The 26,636-nt window shown below is 62.4% G+C and overlaps 1 protein-coding gene across 6 annotated transcripts in view; it reads right to left on the bottom strand.

Moving 5' to 3' along the window:
* The window catches only part of ELN (elastin), a 90,761-nt gene extending 65,017 nt beyond the window's left edge, over nucleotides 1-25,744 (bottom strand). For 2 of the 6 annotated variants that reach the window (XM_065573318.1, XM_065573321.1), the window contains exons 1-9: nucleotides 25,420-25,744; nucleotides 9,307-9,354; nucleotides 6,276-6,341; nucleotides 5,633-5,665; nucleotides 1,923-1,958; nucleotides 1,302-1,400; nucleotides 389-457; nucleotides 185-253; nucleotides 44-91 (exon numbers count right to left, since the gene is read on the bottom strand). In XM_065573318.1, the coding sequence (XP_065429390.1) occupies nucleotides 44-91; nucleotides 185-253; nucleotides 389-457; nucleotides 1,302-1,400; nucleotides 1,923-1,958; nucleotides 5,633-5,665; nucleotides 6,276-6,341; nucleotides 9,307-9,354; nucleotides 25,420-25,498 (547 nt within the window). In that variant the 5' untranslated portion in view covers nucleotides 25,499-25,744. The remainder of the gene's footprint in view (nucleotides 1-43; nucleotides 92-184; nucleotides 254-388; nucleotides 458-1,301; nucleotides 1,401-1,922; nucleotides 1,959-5,632; nucleotides 5,666-6,275; nucleotides 6,342-9,306; nucleotides 9,355-25,419) is intronic. The other 4 variants (XM_065573320.1, XM_065573323.1, XM_065573319.1 and 1 more) reach the window with 3 other exon arrangements.
* Between the last annotated feature and the right edge of the window lie 892 nt (nucleotides 25,745-26,636).

Genomic DNA, 26,636 nt, shown 5'->3' with positions numbered 1-26,636 from the left:
CTTCATCAGCGGAGCCCAGTACTAGGGCCCGGCTACCGCTCACCTGTTCCTGGGAGCACGCCACCCGGGTACACCCCTGGAATGCCAATACCTGCCAGCCAAGAAAGGAAGAACAGTGACTGTCTGTCCAGCTGATTGGTCTCACCCTTCCCAGCCCCGCACTAACGCTTTCTCCGTCACCTACCTGGTACCTTGGCAGGTTTCCCTCCAGCGCCTACTCCTGGCTGCACCCCAGTCTGGGGCACTCCAGCACCTGCAGGAGAGCCAGAGGCCATGAGCACTGGACCAGCAGACAACATGGCAGGCCCCTGCTCCTCTCAGGGCACGGCACGGGGCAGTCAGAGTTGTGCCCAGGGGTGGGCAAGCCCTGGACTGAAACACATCTTACCTGTGGAGACCCCAACACCGCCGGGTCCACCCACACCGCCGACTCCGCCCACTCCGCCCACACCAGCACCTGGTTACGAAAAGGAAGTGCTGAGCCATAGTGCACAGTGGGATCCCAGCAGGAGACCGGATCCCCGGGTATTTCAGGCTCAGCCCTGGGCCCAGTGCCCAGCTTCGATGGACCATATGCTCCAGGGGTGCGAGCGAAGTTCAGTCTCAGTGGGCACTCTACTGCGGGCTTCCCCATGCTGCCCTCCTGCCAATGGGTGCCATCCAATGTGGGCTTCCCCACACTGTCCCACAGGCCGCAGGAGTGACAGCCTCTGTTGCATCAGATAGGGAGAGGCCTCCCTGAGCCTGGACAGCAGGATCCCAGCCCGTCTGGTGCCAGCACTGCACACCCAGCTCTGTGCTTCCTATGCACCGACTCCTAACTCCAGCCAGTGCACTTGGCTCAGCACGTGGCCCACGGGCACAGTCTCCACAGGGCCCAGCCCTGCCCCTTCGCCCCCAGCTCTCTACCCCACCCCCTGGGCCAGCTCTAGCCCAAGAGACCAGCGCCTCTTGTTTGCCGCTTCACACCTGGCTGGAGACCAGGACCTACCCCAGAGAAGGCAGGAACCCCAGGGCTCATGGCAAGAGAGCCAGGCAAGACAGCAAGGTAAGGGCAGCAGGGGATACCTCTTCAAGCCCAGGGCATGCCAGCTTTGCCAGACCAGGGGAGGCCTGAGCTCCTGGTCTGGCTGCGGTGCCAGGTTCCAGGGTGTCTGGCGATGCCTATCCCAGTGCCTGTCCTAAGCCGGCTTGCAGATGAGTGCAACTGGTGCGTGGCAGTGGCAGCGGGCACCAGGGAGGGGCAGGGGCATGCAGGCACCCTGGATCAGCCCCTGCAGTAGAAAGTCATGTGCACTCACCAGCTTTGGCAACAGCTTTATAGGCTCCCAGCCCAGCCCCTGGGTAGATGCCGCCTGGGTAGACGCCTCCTGGGTAGAAACCTGGCTGGACTACGCCACCTGCCAGAGAGAAGGAGAGTTAGCTGTGACCCGGGAGACTCCAGCTCCATGGGCTGGCGGGATTCACGCCCAGTTAAAAGATCCCAAGATGCTGTGGGGCATCCAGCTGTCCTGTGGCTCCCCGAAAGGGGTCTCCATCCCTGCCCCATGTGCTTGTGCCTGTGGAGTGGGAGCCAGGCCTGGAGTGCCTGGCACTATGGGGCTCTGACCCTGATGGGGGGGCTGAGGCTGAATCCCCATTGCTCAAGGCTGGGAACAGCCCCAGCTCCCTGGGCCCCACAGCTGCGAAGAAGCCTGGCTCCCCAACCCCCACGCACTGCAAGGTTGTCCAACCTCCTTGGCAGCCTTGCACATCTCAGCGCCTGTCTCTGTGGCTTGGGCAAACGGGGATCAGGAGAGGCGCACAAGGATCTGCAGTGTGCGCTGTATGCAAGGGAGTGCCCTGGGTGAGGGGTCCCATGCCAGCCCCTCCGGGGCAGGGCTCAGCCTCCCCAGAGAGCCCCTAAGAGTCAACACACTCACCTGGCTGCAGGCCAAGTGTGCCGAGTCCCCCGAGGCCTGGAAAGAGAAGCTTGGTGAGAAGCACTACAATCTCACCCAGCACCATGCCAGGGGAAGGCCAGAGAAACCCTCCACTAACACAAGTCCCAGACGGTGTCGTCTGTGTGGGTGTGAACGGTTCTAGTCCATTCAGCCACGCTCAGCTGGCGCCAGTCGGGAGGGCCCAGTGGCAGCAGCCTGTTCTGCCTCTCAGAGAGGCAGCTCGAACACTGGCCCTTGGAACGAGAGCCATGGTGACTGCTGGAGCCTAGAGGCTCCCTTGTGCCCCGGGATTTCTCTGCCTCCTAGGCTGGGGAGAGGGAGTGACTGGGGCCAGCCCCCCTGGCTCCCAGAATTCCAGCTTTCATTTAGATAACCAGGGAGTCTCTCTCCCACATGGCTGCCCTCGAGCGTACCCAGTGCAGGCACTCACAGGCTCATGGATCCGCAGGCCAGAAGGGACCAACTAGTCTGACTTCCTGCATAACGCAGGCCGGAGACCTGTCCCTAAATCATTCCTAGGGCAGAGCTTTTGGAAAAACACCCACTCCTGAGCTACACATCCCCAGTGCTGGAGAATCCCCCATGCTAGGGTGACCGTATTTCCCAAAGGGAAAACAGGACACCCCCAGCTGCTCGTCCGAGCCCCACCCTTTCCTCTGCAAGGCTGTTGCTGGTCGCTGAAACCCTGCTGCCCCACCCCCCTGCATGCTGGAATGCTGCCTCCCCCCACCAAGCCCTCCCTCCCTCTGCGAGGGGCTGGCATCTCCACTCGCCCCCCACATGTTCTTTTGCACTGCACCCCTGAGCAAGTCGGCAAGAGCGAGCGGGACAAATGCCCACTTCCACAAAACAAGTCAGGATGGCTGGGACAGGGCTTAAAAAAGGGACTGTCCCGGCCAAAACGGGATGTATGGTCACCCTACCCCATGTTCCAGTGGCTAGTTATTCTCACTGTTAAACATTTACGCCTGATTTCCATTCTGAATGTGTCTAGCTCCAATTTCCAGCCCCGGGAGGATGTTGGCCCTTTCTCTGCTATACTGAAAAGCCCATTGCTAAGAATGTTTTCCCCGTGGAGACATTTGACTGTGATCTCGTCACCGCTGTCCCGTCTCTGTGCTCAGACACTGCGTGAGTCTGCAGAGAGCCTGAGCAAGAGCACTGTGTGGGCCACCTGCCTCGCTTCCTTTCCAGCCGCCGCTGAGCTCAGGGCCTAAGGAGGAACAGCCTTGGTAAGGATCTCCTGGCTGACCGCAGCACACAGCAATGGAGAGGGGCTGGATCCTTGCTTTCGGCTCCTCAATTGGGTGGGGCTTGTGGTGTGGGAGGAGCTTTGGAGAGTCACTTCCCTCCGCACATGTGCCCTGGGGTGAGGAGCTGGTGCAATGAGATGGGAAGCGCCCTAGGAGCAGGGCAGGGATAACGAGAACAGCTGCACGCTGGGGCAGGCCGAGTGGCTCCCTGCCCCGCCCTACTGTGCCCATCTGTCTCTTCTCCATCTCTCTGTGTCCCATCCCTGCCACCCTCTGGGCTCTGTCCCCCCATGCCGCAGGAGGCAGCGATGGGACTGGGTCTGAAATGTTTACGAGTGTGGAGCAAGTCGCTCTGGCTCAGGACTTTGATGCCTTCCAACATCTGTGCCTAATCATCTGCTCGCTCCTCCAGACACAAATTCCACTGCCCTTGGCTGAGGGCGGCTGCCAGCACTCAGGCTGGGCCTGCACAGCTCCGGACCGTTTGGGTTTCATTACCCACAAACACAGCCCTTGTTTTTCTTTCCACACACTGAAATTGGAGACCTGCCTTGCCAGGGACACCCGCGGAGATGCAGACGGACAGGCCCAGGGGCCAATCGCATTGCTGCTCACCTAGGCTCTGGGCAGGGCCAAGGTTGGGTGGGCAGTCTGACCTGGGAGTACCCCAAAGGGTTGGAGCCTCCTGGCCCCACTCAGACGGGCACCAGGCAGAACGGGTGATCTCCAGCCCCAGTCCCCGGGCCTGACGCAGCATCTCTCACCTGCCTCCCAACGTGCCAGGGGCCCAGCCCCCTTCCTTCCTGCCCCCTCCCTAGCAACCAGATGAGCTAGGACCCAGCTGCATGCCCCTGATCTGATGATGACACACACACTGGTCCAGCCGTCCCACTGGACAACACGGTGATGACACATGCGCTGGCCCAGCCTGGCATAGCAGAGGGCCCCATGATGAGACGTGCACAGGCCCAGTGATGACACGTGCACTGCCAGCGTCATGCCTCTTGAAGTAAGTGTGGATCCATCCTACAACAACCAGACGATTCCTCAGCAACTCCATCCACAGCTAGAGGGTGTCTCCAGGCACCATCGCAGCCTTGGGGCAGCCTCTCACCCCACAGGGCTGAAGCCATGTCTAGCTATGCCAGAGAGGTTTCTGGGAAGCACCCTGCCCAGCTGAGCCTACTGCAGGCATTGCAGGGGAAAGGCTGGGCTGGGCACTGCCATCTCAGGGACCTGAGCAGGCTCCTGGTGGCCCTATGCGGAGCCTCCTGCAGGCTGCATGTCTCTCATTGTAAATGGGACCCTCTGCCCCAAAGATGCCTCTTGCTCCAGTGTGGGGTTTGCCTGAGCAAAGGCACCTGGCTGGTTGTTTGGCCTGGCACTGAATCCTGCAAGGCGGAGAGAGGCTCTGCCAGCTTTCCAGGGCACAACCTCCTGGCAGCCGCTGGGTTTGGCACGGGGCTGACATTACTGCAGCTTTACGTCTGCCCTGAGAGGGACACAACTGACTTGGAGCTCCTGAGCTCTGTCCCTAGCGCCAGGATGGCTGACTGACAGACAGACAGGGACGGATCAGCTGGGGGAGCCAGGATCCTCTCCCTGCCCTAGGGCTCTGCATGCTGCAGTTCCCCCAGCCGTTCTGGGCACCAGGGAGGGCTGGGCTCTGGCTCAGTCTCCTGGAGTTGGCATTGAACGTCAGGCTAGCTGAGGCCTGACATGCCTTCACCAGGCCTCGCTGGCAGCAGAAGAGGCTGCCTGGAACCAGTGCCCAGGGGCTGCCAGGCCCTGAACCAGGATGGTGCAGATGACCATTGGCCAGCAACTCTGCCGTGGCCTGGGCCTTCCTCTCATCAAGGCATTGGCTGCCACTCTGCCCCCTGTGGAGGGGGACAGTGCCAACCAGGGCTCCAGCGCCACACCTCGTGCCAGTGCTCCAAGGGGCCATGGGCTGCCAGCCCCAGGGTATGAAGGAGGCCAAGGCCGCCCAGCCTTTCCTTTCCCACACGAGAACCTGGTGAGTTCTCAGCTCCCAAGGTGCCCGCCGGCGTTAATCCCTGCGTTGGGCACCAGGCACGGACAGCAGTGGTCCTAAGGCACTGGGGGAGGAGGCGGGGGCAGCTGGCAAAGCAGGGAACTACCGAGTGTGGGAGGGGGTCTGAGCTGGGGCAGTGTGATGTGCTGGCACGGGTGCCATCAGGGCACAGCGAGCAGGGCTGAGGCTGGGAGGCAAAAGGCAGCTGCAGAGGAGTCGTGTTTGCCAAGGCAGCATCCTGAGTGGTGACCCCCAATTCAGTCCCATGCAAGAGAAACAAGGGCAGCAGCTGATGGGAAACCCCTACATGTCCACGCCTGGCTTCTGCTGAGCCCTGCCCCTAGCAAATGGAGCCCTGCGCTGTCCAGCCGAGAACCCGCAGATGGGGAGACGTTCCTTACCTGGCTTGGGAGGTTTTGCTCCAACACCGAGCCCTAGAGAAAAGCAAGAGCCCAATGGATGAGTGAGTCTGGTGCTTGAAGGGAGATGCGCAAGGCGCCAGCCAGCCCCTTGCCTCGGGAGGTTGTGTCGCACAGGTGGCTGGCCTGGCACCAGCAGGATGAACCTGGCACACTGGCCATGCACCTCTGGGCAGAGAACCGCCCCCGCATTGCCCACCTGAGAGCCAGACACATGGGTTCGAAGGCCCCACGAGGCTGGTCTCCTGGACAGCATGGGTCTGGGAACTTCCCTGACTTGATCCCTGGGTGGCTGGAGTAGAAGCTTCCAGATGTTAGTCTGCGAGACCGAAGGGCCCTCCCCCTGGAGAATCCAACAGCACCGCAGAAGAGGGCATGGGCCACCCTCTTTGGTTATGGGGGGACGCTGTAGCTCAGGAAGCAGATGCCTCCACACCAAGGTGAAGGACAGGTGCTTCTGCACAAGGGGCGGGGGGGGGGCTCCCTGGGGGGAGCCGCTGACCAATGCCCAGGAGAAGTGCTTGCTCCCAGGGACTCAGCCAGCAGTGAGCCTGCTTGCCAGCCACTGCTGCCTCGGGCCATGTAGGTGGAGACTGTGGGTTGTGTATCTCAGGGCAGTACTCACCTGCACCCCCAAGTCCAGCTCCAACCCCTAGGCCTCCTGCTCCCAGGCCTCCAACCCCAGCAGCTCCTGCAAACAGCAGCACATGCTCAGCGCCCTGCCCTCCAGCCCTGCCCGCATCACGGCTTTGGAGTAATCAGTACCTGCGGGTGTAGCCCTGAGAGCTGCCATCCCATTCTACCATGCTCCAGCCCAGAGCCACAGGAACAAGAGCCAGGAAGATGTGGGCAGCTGGTCCCCTACCAGCTTGGGGTCGGACTGCCCGAGAGAGACCCTCTTTCCTTTGGGTAGTGCGCAGTGAAAGGTTGCTGCAAGCACCCTGCTGAAGGTCACTGCCTCTGTCGGGCCCACCCCCGCCCAGTCAGGGCTGCAGGCTGTGGCTAAAGGTACGTGGTGAGACAGCTCCTTTCCAGTGCGCTCCGCAGCAGGGACAGCCCCTGCTGCACTCTCAGTAGATGGTGCTGCAGAGCACAGAGTCCCACCAGCCAGAGCTGGGCTCTCAGGCCAGTGATCTGCCAGGTTCCTGGCTCTAGGGTGACCAGACACCCCGACTGTCCGGATTTTGAGCAGTTTGTCCCGCGTCCCGACCGAAGTACGGTCGGGACACCATTTGTCCCGAAATTTTTTTCAGGTGGGTTTTTTTGTTTGTTTGTTTGTTTGTTACACTCACCCGTCCGGGTCTTTGGCGGCAATTTGGCGGAGGGTCGTTCAGTCGCTGACGGTCTTCGGTGGCATTTTGGCGGCGGGTGCTTCTGTCTTTGGCTGCAAGACTTATTACCTTCTGCCGAAATGCCGCTGAAGACCGTCAGCGACTGAAGGACCCTCCGCCGAATTGCCGCCGAAGACCCGGACAGGTGAGTGTAACAATTAAAAAGGCGCCCCCCTGCGGCGGTCCCGATATTTTACAGTTAGCATCTGGTCACCCTACCTGGCTCCCAGAAGGACTCCAGGGGCTGGCTCTGTGCTGGGAATGCAGGCTCTGAATTCCATCACGGCCCGGTGCAGGGGCTGAGCCCTGATCTACATAGGGATGGCAGTGCCTAGTCCAGGATTTAGGCGACCAAGTCTCAGGTCTAGGCCCCACTGCAATCCACAAAGCTCCCGCTCATTCCTGGAGGTGCCTAAACTCTCAGTACCTAAGTTTTGAAGGTTAAAGTTCCCTCAGTGCCTAAGTTTCTGCATCTGGGTACATGTCCTGCTGCCTTCTCTAGGCACCCGCCACCCACCTCCCGCCTAAGCCCCAATGCAAAGGGGGGAAGACAGGCATTCCTCCACCTGAGTCATGTGCCAAGCGCCATCCAGGGGGCGGGCTCAGAGGCCACCTGCCAGATCAGGTCCCATTCAAAATCCAGCTGGAGGAGTATTGGTGCTTATCTTATAACGCGTAGCCAGGGGCTAGCGTGCTCACCTGGGATGTAGGTGACCCAGGTTCAGTTCCCATCCCCCGCAGGATCTGAACAGGCGTCTCCCAGTGCTCTAATGACGGAGCCATGGGATATTCTGATGGGGGGAGGCTCCCTCCAGCTCTCCTGCTGAAGCTGTTCTATGGTAGGGTGACCAGATGTCCCGATTTTGGGGGCTTTTTCTTATATAGGCACCTATTACTCCCCACCCCCGTCCCGATTTTTTACACTTGCTGTCTGGTCACCCTATTCTATGGGGCTAACTAATCCGAGGTTAGAGGAGGGGGTGGGCCCAGGGGCTTCCACCTCCGAAGCATGTGCCCTAACCACAGAGAGTCTCGCTCTCTCTGGCCAGTGACTGACCAGCATTAATCCCCAGAGGCACAACCATTGGGGCAGAAAGGGACAGCAAGAGAATGGCTCTATAGGCCAGTGCTTTGGGACCCCCGGGAGGTGGGGGACCCCTGGTTCACTGAGAGCCTGAGGGGGCCCCACAGCAGAATAGCCCCATGCTCTCACCCCTGGAGTAATAGTCACAAGGCGGGCTCCTCCTCCTCCAGCTGTTGTGCGTGGAGCGAGGGACACACCTACCTCACGCCTGCGAGAAACCAGTAGGGGCCTGCGCCCCGCAGACTCCAGTGGAGGGCTTCCTGCTGAACCCTTCCTGGGTTGCTAGCAGAGACAGGTGCCTGTCTGAGGACACGTCCCTGCCATTGGCCGTGCCCACTGGCTAGCTTAGGTGGCTCCTTGCCCCACGTGCTGACTTTTGTGCCCAGCAGTCCAGGCACTGTGCAGGGAGCCTGGGCACCTACATGGGCTTTGTGGATTGCAGCGTGTTCCAGTGGATCCGGGCCTGAGCCCATGCAGCAACTCAGGCCTGGAGGGGACCCCCGGCTGTCATAAACCAGGGGCAAGACAAAGGAACCGGGCTACAACATGACTCATGTGACAGGGCTGGGCTACAGCGTGCCTGGCTGATAGGCGTCCTTCTGCTGTGTTACCAGGTGTCACCCTGCTGCCACCACCCCAGCTGCCTGGATTGTCCCTCAGGCACCGGTCAGGGCAGCCAGCGCACTAAGGCCAGGGCACGGCTGCTTTGCTGGGGCCCGGGCTGCGACTGTGCTCACTGAACAGAGACAGCTCCCCCGGGTTCTGTGTCTCCCCGTCCCCATGCAGGGCCACGCGCAAGTGAGCAGCAGAGCCGGGACAGGAACCAGGCTCTACCTGACTCAGCTCAGGCCCAGTCACGCCGAGCAGCTCTGCCTCTGCCCAGAGGGACCATGGCCAGCCCTGCTGGAGGGGGCTGTGCGGAGGGGGGACACAGACAGCTCTGCTCGCCTGGATCCACACCTGACTGTCCCTTGCGGGGTTCCCACCCTTGCACATGGCTCCTGCTGGCCAGATTCATCCAAACACACTCCTGTTGGGGCGAGGGAGACATTTCCTGAGCTCCCAGCCCTGGAGACCCCTCTCCCCTGGGGCCAGCACCCCCTTCTGGGACAGGCTGATATTTCCATCCACCAGCCTGGGGACCCCTCTCCCACTGCGCTCTCACTTCTCTTCCCATGCAGGGGCGAGCGTGCCCATTTCCTGCTGCTTCCCGTGTCCCGCTGGGGGGCGGAGGTTCTTACCTGGGTAATATCCTAGAGCCGGAACTCCCCCTCCAGCACCAGGCACCCCTGCAAAAGGAACAGGCAGCGTCACGCACAGCCAGCCAGGGAACACACCCGCCAGGCCCCGTCCATCCAGTAGTTGGCTCATAGGGAGCCCAGAAACCTTCCCAGGAAAAACAGGGAAAGCAGGACTGCCCCTTGAGTGCACGAGTTCCGGGGCAATGTCGGGTACCAGCTTTGCTGTGGGAGAGAGCCATTCCCTGCACCTCCCTGTGCCACAGTTTGTCCATCATTACTGTGGGGAAAATGACACTAACCCGCCTTGGGGAAGTGCTTTGAGATCGACAATGGGCAAGTGCGATGTAGGTAGCAGCATGGGGTCGGTGCGCTCAGAGGCCCTGTCATTTTGCTAACGGGACCCAGAAAAGCCGCATGTGCCCCTGAGACTCAAGGTGGAGGGCCGTGACACCCCTCAATCCCAAGGTGGAGGGCTGTACAGCCCTGAGGGCCCTGGCGGAGGGCCGTACACCCCTGAGGGCCCTGGTGGAGGGCCGTACACCCCTGAGGGCCCTGGTGAGGGCCATACACCGCTGAGGGCCCTGGCGGAGGGCCGTACACCGCTGAGGGCCCTGGTGAGGGCCATACACCGCTGAGGGCCCTGGTGGAGGGCCGTACACCCCTGAGGGTCCTGGTGGAGGGCCGTACACCGCTGAGGGCCCTGGTGAGGGCCGTACACCCCTGAGGGCCCTGGTGGCGGGCTGTACACCCCTGAGGGTCCTGGTGGAGGGCCGTACACCGCTGAGGGCCCTGGTGAGAGCCGTACACCCCTGAGGGCCCTGGTGGCGGGCTGTACACCCCTGAGGCAAGGGAGTACCTGGCTCTCCTCCCTGGGGCAGGAGTCTGGCCTGGCTCTAACTCCTATCCAGCTGGTGTAAGACTCCGGGGAGTGTCTCCTCGTGGTGGGGGACAGTGTCCCCAGGCCCTGTCTGGGGCTAACAGGCCCATCTCCAGGGCCCTGATCTCTGGGCAGCTGAGCATGCTGTGGGGGGAAGGGCTCAGCTCTGGGATGCCGGCTGTTCCTGTAACACCCCACACAGCTGTGCTCTGGGACAGCCCCGGAAAGGGGGAGGCCCACGGTTGTGTCAGTAGAGGCAGCCCTGCAGCAGTGTCTGTGCCAGCCCAGTGCTGCCTGGGATTCAAGCCAGCATCATTTCTCAGGCTGGGGAGGGGAGGCTGAGCTACAATGAACCTGATCGCTGCCATGAGGCTAGGAGAGCCCCAGCTGATGTCCTCAGGCAGGATCATCGCCCCAATCCCACCGACACCTGTCCCCATGCAGAGCGGGACAGGGCCCACCTTTCCTGCCATTGCCCTGCTCCTAGCTAGCATTAGACAGCCCCGGGGCGCTGCTGCATGAACCTCCATCCCTTTGCATAGAACCATACGCTTCTGTTGACAAGCTCTCTTGTGTGGGCTCAGTGCTGGGACGGCTGTTGTGTTTAGAGCAAACCCTGTGTCTATGTACAGGGCAGCACCAGTCAGGTCTCCCAGACAGAACAAAACGGCCCGTGGTGTTTGGGATGGGGGAGCTGGAGTTCCAGGGAGTATCCCAGGCCCAGATCACTAAACTCCTTGCAGGGGAGCCAGCGGAGGCTGGGTTTTCTGGGAGCCAGAGGCTGCCATGCTGGGCATGGAGCTCTGCCCGGGTGGCCTAGTGCGACCTCTGTGTAAAACGGGGCAGGAGGCTTGCTTGCCTGCCCTGGGCGCGGCCTGCGTCTGGGAGGGCACAGATGTCCTTCCCACTGCCCGCAGGAGCTGGCCCGGTCCCAGAGTGCACAGCTGCCCCTTCGCAAGGGCTGGTCTGAGGGGGCATTGCTCCCACATTGGAGAGGGGCGATGAGTGGCAGCCCTGCTCCCACATCCGCCCAGCCCATGAGTGATGCTCTGCATCAGTCTCTGCCTAGCCAGGTCCTTCTGGGCCAGCCCGCCAGCGGGGTTATGTCCTTTGGGCGCAGAAGCTGAGGGAGTCACTAGCGGCTGTCCAAATAGACATGCCCAGCAGATGGCGTTGAGGGGCTGAGACAGAGCCTGCCTGCGTGCGGCTGCTCTCACTGCTGGGGAGTTTTATCAGGCTTTGGAGAAGTTCTCATTTCCTTCCCAACACCCAGCCCGGGCGCCCTACAGCCACTCCAGCCAGGGACACGGACACGTGTCCAGCTGGGACAAGCCTTCCTAGCGCTCTAGGCTCCAGCTGCTTCTGCCCATGGGGGAGGAGACAACGTCCTGCCTGAGCCATAGACATCCCCAAGACAGAGATATAGACTCCCAGCCTCCAGGCACACACAGAGCACTAGTGCCAGGGTTCACACTCACAGCCCCCTCCCCCACAGAGGGCACTAGTGCCAGGGGTTCACACTCACAGCCCCCTCCCCCACAGAGGGCACTAGTGCCAGGGTTCACACCCCCAGCCCCCAAGCACACACAGGGCACTAGTGCCAGGGTTCACACTCACAGCCCCTGCCCCCAGACACACACAGGGCACTAGTGCCAGGGTTCACACCCCCAGCCCCAGACACACACAGGGCACTAGTGCCAGGATTCACACACACAGCCCTTAAGTGTACATGTAACTCACACACCTCCTGGGTGTGGTGTTCTGCCCCATCTAGTGGCACTGAGACCACGTAGAGAGAGATTAATTAATGTGCTCTACAGCCTTAGCTAAGGGCCACATGGCTTTTAGCTCATGCAGTAGAGGCTCATGCACTAAGCTCCAGAGGCCCCAGGTTCAATCCCGCCCGCCAACGACCGCGGTCTGTCGGCGTTACACACACAGGGCACTAGTGCCAGGGTTCACACTCAGCTCCAGACACACAGAGGGCACTAGTGCCAGGGTTCACACTCAGCTCCAGACACACACACAGGGCACTAGTGCCAGGGTTCACACTCAGCTCCAGACACACACACAGGGCACTAGTGCCAGGGTTCACACTCAGCTCCAGACACACACACAGGGTACTAGTGCCAGGGTTCACACTCAGCTCCAGACACACACAGGGCACTAGTGCCAGGGTTCACACTCCCAGCCCCCAGGTACAGACAGGGCACTAGGGCCAGGGTTCACACTCAGCTCCAGACACACACAGGGCACTAGTGCCAGGGTTCACACTCAGCTCCAGACACACACAGGGCACTAGTGCCAGGGTTCACACTCAGCTCCAGACACACACACAGGGTACTAGTGCCAGGGTTCACACTCAGCTCCAGACACACACAGGGCACTAGTGCCAGGGTTCACACTCCCAGCCCCCAGGTACAGACAGGGCACTAGTGCCAGAGTTCACACTCAGCTCCAGACACACACAGGGCACTAGTGCCAGGGTTCACACTCAGCTCCAGACACACACAGGGCATTAGTGCCAGGGTTCACACTCTCAGACCCCAGGTGTACACAGGGCACTAGTGCCAAGATTCACACTCAGACCCAGATACACAGAGGGCACTAGTGTCAGGGGTCACACTCATAGCCCCAGACACAGACAGGGCACTAGTGCCAGTGTTCACACTAGCAGTACTGGATGGATGACAGTACAAGACTGGTTTCAGAGTAGCAGCCGTGTTAGTCTGTATCCGCAAAAAGAACAGGAGTACTTGTGGCACCTTAGAGACTAACAAATTTATTAGAGCATAAGCTTTCGTGGACTACAGCCTATCTCCTCAATATATGTTCCATTCTATATGCATCCGAAGAAGTGGGCTGTAGTCCACGAAAGCTTATGCTCTAATAAATCTGTTAGTCTCTAAGGTGCCACAAGTACTCCTGTTCTTAGTACAAGACTGGGATCCATGAGTTATAGGTGCCATCCCCACCTGTGCCAATGAATTGCTGGGCAGCCTAGGGGTTCCCCTCCTGTCTTGGGGAAGTTGCCCCACCTGTGATGTGAGGCAGCGCTAGGTGCCCCTGATGGGGTGGGAAGGTCACAGGACAGCAAAATGTTTTGAGACTCTTGGGTGTCAGGCCCTGGAGAAGGCAAAGCCCAGTGGATCTCTGCTGCACTGCCAGGCGCTGGCATGCCCATGTCCGCAGCCCTCGGCCCGCACAGCTAGCACAGCGCCTGCCTAATGTGGAGCACATTACACTGAGCCTCCGCAGGCTTTGGAATTGGTTCCAGATTCCAGACCAGCTGATCTCACTTTGCGTGGAATTCGGAGCCTGATAACACGTTCCCCCAGCCAAAGGCACTCATTCCAGTCCTCGCTCTCCTGTCTCCCCATCCGTCTGTCTGTCTGTCCCTCTCGCTCCCCTGGCCTGGCCCTGCCCCACTTTCCCTTCGTGGGGGCTGCACTATTGGCTGGGATGAATGACAGGGCTCTGACCTTTTCAAACAGGGATTAGAGCCCTGGCTCCCGCCCTGCTCGCCTCCCGCTGGCTCGGAAAAACAAATCCCAGATAATTCCTTGTTTAAAAACAAACGCAAAGTGTCTGTGCGGCCCCTCCCTGTCCTGCACTGCAGGCCAACGCCAGCCCCAGCCCCAGCTGCTGCAAACGTCTGCCAGGGGGAGCTCCCCAGACTGGGGTGCAGCTGGGATGCCAGTGCTGCGAGGTTCCCCACAGCAGTGCCTGGTCCAGGCCACAGACTCACTCTGAGGGCCAACGGCAGCCCTGCTGTAAATGGCAGAACTGCACTGATGTTTGCACCAGGCTGCAGCTTGGCCCTGTGAGCCATGTACTGCGATGTGCTACAGGAAGGGACAGCATGGCAAGGGGAACTCGCCTCCTGCCCACCCCTTCCCTGGCTGCTGAGAGGAGTGGGGGAGCTGAGCTGGGAGCAGCTTGTGTCTGGCTGGGGGCCTCGAGGGGCTTCAGGACTCCCCATCAGTAAGCTGTGCCACCCTGGCCCTGGAGAGCTGTCCAAGGGCAGTCCCAGTCTGTTGCCCCTGCCTGCTGGGAGAGAGGGGAAGGGGGGCAGACTCACTCTAGGGGAAAGGGAGACACACTCCCAGACAGAATCCTGGGGGAACCAGCGGTTCCTCAGGCCCCTCTCTGGGCTGGTCACCCACAGGGCTCCACACACTGCCTGGTGCTGGCCCTGCCCGGGGACATGGGCTCCTTTTGGGTCCGAAGATTCCCTCTCCCCGGCGCTGTCACCACATGATGACGGGTGCGCTCCCTCTCCCCGGCGCTGTCACCACAGGATGACGGGTGCGCTCCCTCTCCCCGGCGCTGTCACCACAGGATGACGGGTGCGCTCCCTCTCCCCGGCGGATTCTGTCCCGTGGGGGGCAGCGTGAGGATAGTGCATTGTGGCCCCCGCCTGCAGGGCTCATTGCTGTCGAGCTGGTTATTGTGTCGGCGGGAGCTCTGCGCACCAGGCACGGCTGCCAGCGGGACATGGGGCTGAGGGCGTGTGGCTGCCCCAGAGCTCAGGGGAGCCGCAGGCCTGCTGCTGGGAGGAATGGTCTCACAGGGTGGCTGGGAAGAGGACATTCCTCGGCAGGACTCGAGCCAGGGGCTCCATTTGCCCCTCCAGAGAGGTCAGAGGGGGTAAAAGTCTGAGCCTTTGGCCCCCAGTAAGTTCTTTGGTGCTGAGTCAATCCAGCCCAGCCTCCCTGCAGAGTTTGGGTTCCCAGGAAGAGCAGTCTGAGAAAGCCGGGTGTGAGGAGAGGAGCCGGCAGTCAGCCGGGGCACGACCTGGACGGCGCCCATTGGCAGGAGCTGGCCCTGTGCTGGTGCCGCTTGGTGCAGCACCTGGCACCACCACACACGTGACAGGAGCCTTCCTGGAGCCACGGCCGATGCATGTCTCTGCCCAACCTGGGGTGGGAGGCTGGAAGCAGGGCATCCTTCCTCCTAGGTCTAGTTCTCCTTTGCCCCAGTGCCAGCTCCTAATTGGCGTCACTCCCCAGCACCAAGGGAAGGTCCCCTGTTAACTCAGGATTTGTCATCGGGACAGGCATGTTCTGTGCAGACCTGCTTGTGTTCGGCGCCTCAGCCACGCTTCTCAGCTGCTGGGCAAAGGGCTCCTAAGGATACTCTCACTCCTTTGGGCTGGCACCATCCATCAGGCTTCTATGTCTCTCATGGGGCCCTGCTACCTTCAGCGATATCTCCCACTCAGCCCTCCTCACCAGCTGTTCACTGACTGGCTGTCACAGAGCTTTCCATTTCTCCCGAGTCTGCCCTCCCCAGACAGGGCTGAGAGTGGAGTGTGCCAACCTCCCCTGGATCTTGGCAAAGCTCACCGTGGTCTGTTGTGCTGCTGGGCGGGGGGCCATTGCCTTGCTCGGCAGGAGGGTATTGGAATCCTACAGTCGAAAGAATATCAGGAGGTGACATCTACTAATGGCAGACTTCCCTCTTCTGAGCTCGGTTAGCTTGGCCCATGGCTGGACAAGATGCATCAAGCTGGCTAGTTCATACCCCAGCCCCTTGATATTGACGGCCGTGAGTCCCAGGCCCCAGCTAGCACCAGCTCTTCACTGCGCGCTCTGAAGAGCCCACGGGTCAGATCTCGGAGGCGAAAGTGTGGCAACTTCCCTGGCTCAGCATGGCCAGTGCTGGTGCCAGATGTTGGCCGTCCTGCCCTTTTGTTGGGTACATCCACACTGCACCTGGGGGCTAGCCTCCCAGCCCGGCCAGACAGATGTGCTAGCGAGGCTCGAGCTAGCTTGCTGGAAATAGCTGTGCGGGCATTGCAGGTCGGCTCTCAGGCCCACCCGAGCCCTGAGCCTCAGCTGGGTGGCTAGCCTGCATGTTGGCCACAGCCACAACGTCCACACAGCTAGCTAGCAGAGCCCTACCCAGGCTGGGTGGCTGGCTGCCAACTGCAGAGTAGGTGGCCCCTAGTGGCTCCTTCAGAGGCTCTCAGAAGGCGAGTTTGTTGGGTCCCCTCCCAGCTGGCTCACACGCCAGGCAGGTCTCTAGGATCTCGTGCTAAGGAGACTGCACAGCCTCTCCAGACGTGCAAGGCTGGCCCTGTGGAGCCCTAACCTGTTGAGCTATAAAGCCAACGACCAGACACGAGGAACCAAATTCAGCCCCAGTGCAAGGGATTGCATTGAAACCAACAGAGCTGCACCCACTTACTCCATTTCCCAGTTTGTCCCAGAGAGAGCAGGAGCAACGGTCGCCCATTGGCATCCCCGACCCAGGGGGGCTTGTCAGGGGCAGCTCCGCATGGCGCACTCCAGGGCTCCCGCAGACCTCTCGCCTTCCACCAGCACAGAGGCATTTGTGCTCTTGCCCACTGGCGTGGGGCTGAGACCGCAGTGCCCCTCTTGGACTCGCCCCCTCAGCAAGGACCAGGCTATGAGGCTCTGATAAGCTGGATGGCACCATCTGGCAGGAATCAGAGGCCGATCACTCGCTGCCACACGGCTAAAGCTCCGTTCAGGGCCCTTGTCCTGGCTTCCAGGAGGCCTCTGCCGTGCTGCTTCCTGCTGCCAGCTGTGGAGCAGGGCTCACCTGTGCTGAGCGTCGCTGCTTGCAGGGCCGGCTCCAGCTTTTTTGCCACCCCAAGCGGCGAAGAAAAAACAGACAAAACCGATTGAACTGCCGCCGCCGTGCTGCCGAAGAGGAACAGAGGGACCGAAGGACCTGCCGCTGAATTGCCGCCGAAGAGGAACAGAGGGACCGAAGGACCTGCCGCTGAATTGCTGGCGAAGACCCGGACGTGCCGCCCCAGCAACGGACAGAGTGCCGCCCCTTTCTATTTGCCGCCCCAGGTACCTGCTTCCTTCGCTGGTACCTGGAGCCAGCCCTGGCTACTTGCCCTGAGAGGCGAGTGACTGCTTGGCAACCAGAGGCCTTCCTTCACCTCTGTCTCTCTGCGTCTGGGACAGGAGGGAGCTGGCCACAGACCTTCCGAGGAACTGAAGAGCTTTCAGGAATGTGCCTGTCCTGGCTTCTCTCCACAATCATCTCAGGGCAATTGTGAGTCAGCGGCTCTGAGGGCCTGCACGTGCAGAAGCTTCTGGATGCTCACCAGTGGCATTGAGACACAAGACCCTGCCCCATATGCAGCATTTTGAGGCTTAGCAGAGCTCACTTCCGGGCCACGTGGCGTCCTGGGCCTGGTGCGTGTGATTTGAACATGGGGCCGTGTCCCAGCCCAGGGCTCTCCACCTGCCCTGGCCCAGCAGCAAAGCCACACGCAGCCGCGTGTCCACCTGCCATCATTTACTGCAATGGTGGCGGAGCTAGGTGAACAATGCCCAGTGTTTTCAATACACAGCCTTGTGGGTTTTCAACCCCCTTTGCTTTGCCGGTGCTCATGCTGGAGCTGCCCTCCAGGGAGCTGGCTTCAGACCCAGCAGCTGTGGAGCTGGGTGGTGTCATGAAGGGTTAATGGGATGAACACGGGAATTCACACTGGTGAGAATTTGCACTAAAAACTGGGACTCCAGATGCTTCCCGATCAGGAAACAGAAACATACCATGTGACCAACAGCCCACATTTCAAACATGGCTGCCTACGTTCGTTCCAAACCACTGAGCACCTGCAGCTCCCAGTGAAAGCACTGCTGAAACAGGCCCTTCTTAGGAACCTCAATGCAGATTAGGGGGCCTCGTGTTAGGCCCCAGGCCCAGAGTTGAAGATTCTGGCTCATGTGTCCACTCCAAAGAGCTTGAATTTTGATTTCCAAACTCTGACAACTCGCCCTGAGCAGTCCATGAATGAACTGCAGATGGCAAATCATTCACTGAAATCACTGGGGGAACGTCATGCTCTTGGTGAACAATTCACGAGCAGGAAAAGAGGCAAAATTCAGAGCCGAAAGCCTGGCCATCTGTGAGCACCTGCAAGCCATCCTCAGGTGTGCAGCATAAAGGGGGAGACACATGGACTGAAAATGGGGGCCATGCCTGCTGCCCAGGTACAGGCAAGAGGGCAGCTCCCACCCCCACCCCCAGCTGCTGTGCACTGTACTTATCTGCTGCACAAAAGGCAGAGCAGGGGTGAGTGGCCTCTGCCAGCAGGAGGCGCTGTAGCGAATGGAGGAGCACTAGTTCCCAGCCTGTCCCAGCAGGAGGCGCTGTAGCGAATGGAGGAGCACTAGTTCCCAGCCTGTCCCAGCAGGAGGCGCTGGAGGGACCAATGGAGGAATGCGGGCAGCTCCCAGCTAGTTGCCCATAGTTTGGGCAGTGTGGGCGCCATTTCTGTAGGGTCCTGAGTGAGGAGGGGGCCCAGATGGGGCACAGTGCGTTGCACAGAACAAAGGCCTCTCTGTCCATCTCGCTGTGGGCTCAGAGATACAGAGCTTAGAGCCCCGTGTCAGGAGCTGCAAGTCTCCCAGAAGCCCCCCACGGGCGGCGTTGGCTTTTCACAGCCTGACACTTGCCTCTGAGGTGCTCAGTGAGCATGTGACCGTCACAGGTTGAGTCTGCTCAAAGAGCAGCCTGTGCTAATCGCCTTACTGCGGAGCTGGGCCGGGGCAGGAGAAGGCACTGGCTTCTCAGCGGCTTTGGGCCTGACTCAGGCACGCACGCATTATCCCGGGGATGCAGCAGGCAGGCAGAGGGATGGGCCTGGACAGGAAAAGCCACAGGTGCGTTGGCCTGCGTTCCAGGCCTGTGATCCAGCCCTGGGTTGCACAGCTGGCCCCAGCCTGGGCTGGGAGTCCCTCTCCATGGTCCCTGCTCCCTGGCCTGGCGGACTCGTGCCCTTTGCAGCCTGTGAGCCCAGGATCTGTCAGGGCAGCGCTGGGAGACTGAGGCTTGAAGCTGTGGCTAGTGCAGCCTGGGTTCTTCCAGCTCAAGCCTGTGGAGGGAGTGCCGTGTACGGCTGCCAACGGGCAGCGGGGCCCCACACGGAGCTGCGAAGAAAGCCCTGGTCTTCCCCACTTCCCCAGCACCACTTGCCCCACCGCCCCCACGTGGCAGGGGAGAGGCAAACTCGGGGTCTCCAGGCACATCTCTGGGGGGGCTAGCCTTGTGGGCGCAGAGACCCCACGGGCACAGGGGGAGGGGAGGGGAGTCTGGACAAACAGCAGTTCCCTGGCAGGGTCGGGCCCACTGGAGGGAGATCCCCTGCACCTCCCCCATAGGCAGGCCTAGTCCCACCGCCGAGCCAGCGTGGGCACTACCTGGGTTACCGGCTGCAAAGTGGGCAGGATCTGAGCCTGCTGCAGCCGGCTGGACAGTCACGTGGCTGGGCAGAAAGCTCAGACAGGAGACGCTCTGTGTGCTGGCACCAGCCCCTCCACGTCCAGGCAGCAAAGAATGTTCTGCTTCCAGCAGCCCAGGCCAGCTGACAAGTCCCCCGTGCACGGCCCTGCACACGAGCGCACTGCGCTCCTGCCCGCCTTCCCCCGTGTGTTGGGACCGACACTCCCTGCTGCCCTCTGCCCCAGAGACCGTCCTGGGCATGCTGGCCTCTCCCGCAGGCGGGCACAGCGCAGCCTGCTGCCAAGCACAATCATGCCACATCGCCCTGCCAGAGGGGGGCAGGAACCCTAGCTGCTCCCCTCCCCCGGCCTCTCCAGCGGGCATGGGCCATCCTGGGAGATCTCGCTCCCCGCGGCAGAGCGATTCACGCAGAGCGCTGGGCTCCCCAACAGGCCCAGATGAAGAGTGTTGGCATCAGAGCCACCCCAAAGCCATGCCCGCCCCACCCCACGCACGCCAGGGCCACGCTCGCCCTGCCCGCCTCCCAACACAGCCACCCCCGGCCCTACCCCACAGCCAATCCAGCCCTGTCGCACCCCGCAGCTACGCTCGCCTGCTCCATCCCACCGCCACTCCCAGCCCCACCCCACAGCTACGCCCGCTCTTCCCCACCCCACCGCCACTCCCAGCCCCACCCCGCAGCTACGCCCGCTCTTCCCCACCCCACCGCCACTCCCAGCCCCACCCCGCAGCTACGCCCGCTCTTCCCCACCCCACCGCCACTCCCAGCCCCACCCCGCAGCTACGCTCGCCTGCTCCATCCCACCGCCACTCCCAGCCCCACCCCGCAGCTACGCCCACTCTTCCCCACCCCACTGCCACTCCCAGCCCCACCCCGCAGATACGCCCGCTCTTCCCCACCCCACCGCCACTCCCAGCCCCACCCCACAGCTACGCCCGCTCTTCCCCACCCCACCGCCACTCCCAGCCCCACCCCACAGCTACGCCCGCTCTTCCCCACCCCACCGCAACTCCCAGCCCCACCCCGCAGCTACGCCCGCTCTTCCCCACCCCACCGCCACTCCCAGCCCCACCCCGCAGCTACGCCCGCTCTTCCCCACCCCACCGCCACTCCCAGCCCCACCCCGCAGCTACGCCCGCTCTTCCCCACCCCACCGCCACTCCCAGCCCCACCCCGCAGCTACGCTCGCCTGCTCCATCCCACCGCCACTCCCAGCCCCACCCCGCAGCTACGCCCACTCTTCCCCACCCCACTGCCACTCCCAGCCCCACCCCGCAGATACGCCCGCTCTTCCCCACCCCACCGCCACTCCCAGCCCCACCCCACAGCTACGCCCGCTCTTCCCCACCCCACCGCCACTCCCAGCCCCACCCCACAGCTACGCCCACTCTTCCCCACCCCACTGCCACTCCAGCCCCACCCCGCAGATACGCCCGCTCTTCCCCACCCCACCGCCACTCCCAGCCCCACCCCACAGCTACGCCCGCTCTTCCCCACCCCCACCGCCACTCCCAGCCCCACCCCACAGCTACGCCCGCTCTTCCCCACCCCACCGCCACTCCCAGCCCCACCCCGCAGCTACGCCCGCTCTTCCCCACCCCACCGCCACTCCCAGCCCCACCCCGCAGCTACGCTCGCCTGCTCCACCCCACAGCCACTCCCAGCCCCACCCCACAGCTACGCCCGCTCTTCCCCACCCCACCGCCACTCCCAGCCCCACCCCGCAGCTACACTCGCTCTTCCCCACCCCACTGCCACTCCCAGCCCCACCCCGCAGCTACGCCCGCTCTTCCCACCCCACCGCCACTCCCAGCCCCACCCCACAGCTACGCTCGCCTGCTCCGCCCCATTGCCACTCCCAGCCCCACCCCACAGCTACGCCCGCTCTTCCCCACCCCACTGCCACTCCCAGCCCCACCCCACAGCTACGCCCGCTCTTCCCCACCCCATTGCCACTCCCAGCCCCACCCCACAGCTACACTCACCTGCTCCATCCCACCGCCACCCCACAGCTACGCTCACCTGCTCCACCCCACCGCCACTCCCAGCCCCACCCCGCAGCTACGCCCGCTCTTCCCCACCCCACCGCCACTCCCAGCCCCACCCCGCAGCTACGCCCGCTCTTCCCCACCCCACCGCCACTCCCAGCCCCACCCCGCAGCTACACTCGCTCTTCCCCACCCCACTGCCACTCCCAGCCCCACCCCGCAGCTACGCCCGCTCTTCCCCACCCCACCGCCACTCCCAGCCCCACCCCGCAGCTACGCCCGCTCTTCCCCACCCCACCGCCACTCCCAGCCCCACCCCGCAGCTACACTCGCTCTTCCCCACCCCACCGCCACTCCCAGCCCCACCCCACAGCTACACTCGCTCTTCCCCACCCCACTGCCACTCCCAGCCCCACCCAGCAGCTACGCCCGCTCTTCCCCACCCCACCGCCACTCCCAGCCCCACCCCGCAGCTACGCCCGCTCTTCCCCACCCCACCCGCCACTCCCAGCCCCACCCCACAGCTACACTCACCTGCTCCATCCCACCGCCACTCCCAGCCCCACCCCACAGCTACGCTCGCCTGCTCCACCCCACCGCCACTCCCAGCCCCACCCCGCAGCTACGCCCGCTCTTCCCCACCCCACTGCCACTCCAGCCCCACCCCACAGCTACACTCGCTCTTCCCCACCCCACCGCCACTCCCAGGCCCACCCCACAGCTACGCTCGCCTGCTCCACCCCACCGCCACTCCCAGCCCCACCCCACAGCTACGCCCGCTCTTCCCCACCCCACCGCCACTCCCAGCCCCACCCCACAGCTACGCTCGCCTGCTCCACCCCATTGCCACTCCCAGCCCCACCCCACAGCTACGCCCGCTCTTCCCCACCCCACTGCCACTCCCAGCCCCACCCCACAGCTACGCCCGCTCTTCCCCACCCCACAGCCACTCCCAGCCCCACCCCACCCCGTAGCTACGCCCGCTCTTCCCCACCCCACTGCCACTTCCAGCCCCACCCCGCAGCTACGCTCGCCTTCTCCATCCCACCGCCACTCCCAGCCCCACCCCGCAACTACGCTCACCTGCTCCATCCCACCGCCACTCCCAGCCCCACCCCACAGCTACGCCCGCTCTTCCCCACCCCACAGCCACTCCCAGCCCCACCCCACCCCGTAGCTACGCTCGCTCTTCCCCACCCCACCGCCACTCCCAGCCCCACCCCGCAGCTACACCCGCTCTTCCCCACTCCACCACCACTCCCAGCCCCACCCCACAGCTACACTCGCTCTTCCCCACCCCACCGCCACTACCAGCCCCACCCCACCCCGTAGCTACGCTCGCTCTTCCCCACCCCACAGTCACTCCCAGTCCCACCCGACAGCGACGCTCGCCTGCTCCACCCCACCGCCACTCCCAGCCCCACCCCGCAGCTACACCCACTCTTCCCCACCCCACCGCCACTCCCAGCCCCACCCCGCAGCTACACCCGCTCTTCCCCACCCCACTGCCACTCCCAGCCCCACCCCACAGCTACACTCGCTCTTCCCCACCCCACCGCCACTACCAGCCCCACCCCACCCCGTAGCTACGCTCGCTCTTCCCCACCCCACCGCCACTCCCAGCCCCGCCCCACAGCCACACTCGCCCTGCCCACCGCACAGCCACTCCCGGCCCACCCCACCTCCACGCTTGCCCCACCCCACCCACTTCCATCACACTCGCTCTGCCCCCACCCCCTGCCATGCTCACTCCACCCATCACCACATTGTCTCTTCTCCCACCGCACTGCCAGGCTCTCCCTGCCCCACCCCCACTCCCCGGCCACGCTTGCTTTGCCCTCACCGCTCTGCCCCTCCCATCGTGCCCAGCAGAGAGCTGGGGTGCTCATGGCTGTCTTTGCAGGGGTGCCGCAGCTCAGGGTGGGGGCATCGTGCACTGTGCCCACTCCCAGCACATCTCTGCCATAGGGTGACCAGATGTCCCGATTTTATAGGGACAGTCCCGATTTTGGGGTCTTTTTCTTACATAGGCTCCTATTACCCCCACCCCCTGTCCTGATTTTTCACATTTGCTGTCTGGTCACCCTACTCTGCCATGCTGCAAGGAGTGAAGTTTCATGCTTGTTCTCATAAACCCGCAGGTGCAAACTCCCCTCGCCTGCACGTCTGCCCAGCCATACTGGCTCCCTCCAGGGCCCCGCCTGGCTCGCAGGGCCGGCTGAGAACTGGAGCTGGGTCAAAGCCCCAGACGTCTCAGAGCAGGTTTCCGAGCCCAGGCTCCTGTCCGAGTTTAGCCCTGTGGCGCCAGCCCGCGAGCCTGAGTCCACAAACACGGGTCTGAGACTCCCTGCCGGGGGCGTTGCCGTGTAGATGTCCCTGAAATGCCACTGGGCTCTGCCCTGGAGCTTCCTGCTTCCTGGGATGGCCTGGGTGAGCAGCCAAGTCTGCCCTAGCGATTGCGCCTCTCTCCCCCGCCAGTGATCTAGGTACCCATCCAAACCGCAGTGGGACCCTACCCTGCCTGGCTGCAGATGGCTCTCTCACCAGAGGAATGGCTAGCCCAGCTGCGATAGCATCTGTCCTCTCTACAGGGAGCCCAGGAGTCCTGGCACCTGCACTGAGCGTTCCAGGGGTCGCTGACCCCCAAGAGTGGGCCTGAAGGGCTCTTCTCTGGGGAGGGGGCAGCACAGCCAATGGCGACCCCCTCCCACCCACTGCCCTGCCAGGGCCCCTTCCCCCTCGCCTACATACACACACACACACAGTGATCCACATGGGCTGTGTCACACATATACACACACTGATACACATCGACTTTGTCACACACAAACACGGAGCAATGCACTTGGGTATTGTCTCACACCCAAAGTGATACACAAAGGCTGTGTCACACACACTGCAAATTATACACGGGGGCTTTGTTTCTCTCTCTCTCTCTTTCATACACCCGCTCACTGAAGGTGCTACACATGGGCTGTGCCATACATGCACACGCATACAAACACACACACATAGAGGGCTCCAAACAGGTTGTGTCTCTCACATCCACACATCAAAGGTGCTATGCACAGGTTCTGTCACACCCACACCCACACCCGCAGTGAGAGTGCTACACAGGCACCGTGTCACACACACTCACTGACAGTAATCCACACACGCTGTGTCTCTGTCACACACAGCGAAACACACAGGCTATGTTAGACACACACAGAACGAGACACATGTTTTGTGTCTCTCACATACACACTGAGGTGGCTACACAGGCTGTGTCACACGTGCGGAGGGTAACACACACAGACGCAGAGTGACACATGAGACACTGCGAGTGTGATACACCTGGGTTGTGTCTCTCTCTCACACACACACTGAGAGTGAACCCCGGACTCTCACACACATCCCATGCTTGCTTTCTGTGTCCCAGTCCCTCACGCTGACAGCCCGGCGGGCCCTGGCACCCCCAGCTGGGGCTGGGATCTTGCCTGCTGGGATGCGCTAGGGAGGACCTTGCATGACCTGGTAGGAGCCCCTCAACAAGCACCTTGCCCCCCAGGAGAGCTACTGTCCAGTGTCACACAGGGATCCCCAGGGGCAGCCCCAGCTATGCTTCCAGCTCTACCTGCCCCAGCCCCTACCCCAGGGAGAGCCCTGGTGCCATGTCATGCTTGGGCAGGGATAGTTGGGAGCATGCCTGCCCCCAGCGGGGGGGAGGGTGGGAGCAGAAGGGACGGGCCAAGCTCTGCGAGGGGCTGTGGATAGGACCCAGGGACGGCTGGAGGAAGGAAGAGCCCAGGGGCAGCGCGGGGCACAGATTGGCTTGGGGGCTTCATTGAGCTGCTCCGTTCCCAAAAGGGGTGCGTGGCATTAGCAACCTGCCCGCTGGGCATTCCCTTCCCTTGGGGGACATGCTCCAGAACCAGCCCCCCGGGAGCCCGTCCCTGCCAGCGAGTGCCTGAGGTCAGGTGCCCCAAGAGAGGTGGCCCGGCTTGGGGAGAAGCAGTTGTTGCTTTCCTTACCTCCTTGCCGAGAAGCTGGGAGGATGGCGAGGAGGAGGAGGACTCCGGGAAGGAGGGATGCAGCCAGCTGCCTTGCCATCTCTTGAAGCAATGCCCCAGTCCTCTTGCAGCCAGTGTGTTTTATCCCAGAGCCGCTTAATTGTGGCTTCCAAGGCTGTGAGGGGCGAGGGGGTGGGGGCTGGCTGAAGGGAGGGGAAGGGAATGAGGGGAGAGGCCCAGGACACTACGTCATTACAAAGGGCAAAGCCTCTCCAGGCTATTGGGCTTTTTTCCCTTTCTAATTTCTCTCTCTTGCTGCTTTCTCCAATTCTGGCGCGTCTCTGCCAAGAGAGCGGGGCAGCTGCCAAGAGAGCCTTCAGCGAGAGGAAGGGGGAGGGCTGGGCTGCCGAGCGCTCTCTCCCCCCGCACCATAATGGCCAGGCCTCCGGGGGCACGTGGGCACGGCAGGCCCCAGACTTTCCCGCCCGCTTGCCCCTTGCAGCCGAGGCAGGGCCATCGGCGAGCCTGCACAGCCTTGCCACCCTTGCCAGGCCCGGGTCGGAGCCCTTGCTGGGGGTGCCAGGCTTGTCAGGGCACAAGTGGCTCGTGGGGGGCCGTGCGATGCTGGGGCAGCAAGGCAGCGAGGGGGGATGGGGTGGCAGGAAGAGACCCAGCTCTCAGCCCCACCAGGCTGGAGCAAGGAGGGCAGGGAAAGGGGGGAGATCTTGGTGGGTTTCTGCTCCCAGCCCCTGCAGCTGAGGCCTTGGGCGGCTGCCAGCTGGACCCCTGCTTCCCGCTCCAATTGCTAATGCTGTATGTGCTGGACACCCTACACCTGAACCTGTGCTGCGCTGCAGGGTACCAGGGCCAAGGGAGAGGGAGGACAGCGACTCCCAGAGAGCCCAGGAGTTAACCCTGTCACAGCCAGGACCCTGCCATCCATGGGACGCAGCAGGGCTCTGGCCGGCGGAGGGGAAGTCAGCTGTCTGGTCCTGGGGCCAGTCAGTGGGATCCCAGCAGTGCCACGTGGGAGGGGCTGAGGGAGGGGACTGGCAGGCTATGGGGCAAGGAGTGGGACCCCAGCAGCTCTATGTGGAGTGGAGGTGAATGCTGATGGGGACAGTTGTGATGCTGTGAGAGTACAGTGAGGGGGGGGGTCACAGCCGGCCCATTGGGCACAGGGGGATGCAGAGCTGGGGGGTCAGAGTACAGTGATGGGGGGGTCACAGCCGGCCCAT

The sequence above is a fragment of the Chrysemys picta genome, chromosome 19 (assembly GCF_011386835.1).
Source record: "Chrysemys picta bellii isolate R12L10 chromosome 19, ASM1138683v2, whole genome shotgun sequence".
NCBI classification, from domain to species: domain Eukaryota; kingdom Metazoa; phylum Chordata; order Testudines; family Emydidae; genus Chrysemys; species Chrysemys picta.
The sequence above is the reverse complement of the archived record's forward strand: the minus strand, read 5'-3'. Positions and strand labels throughout refer to the sequence as shown.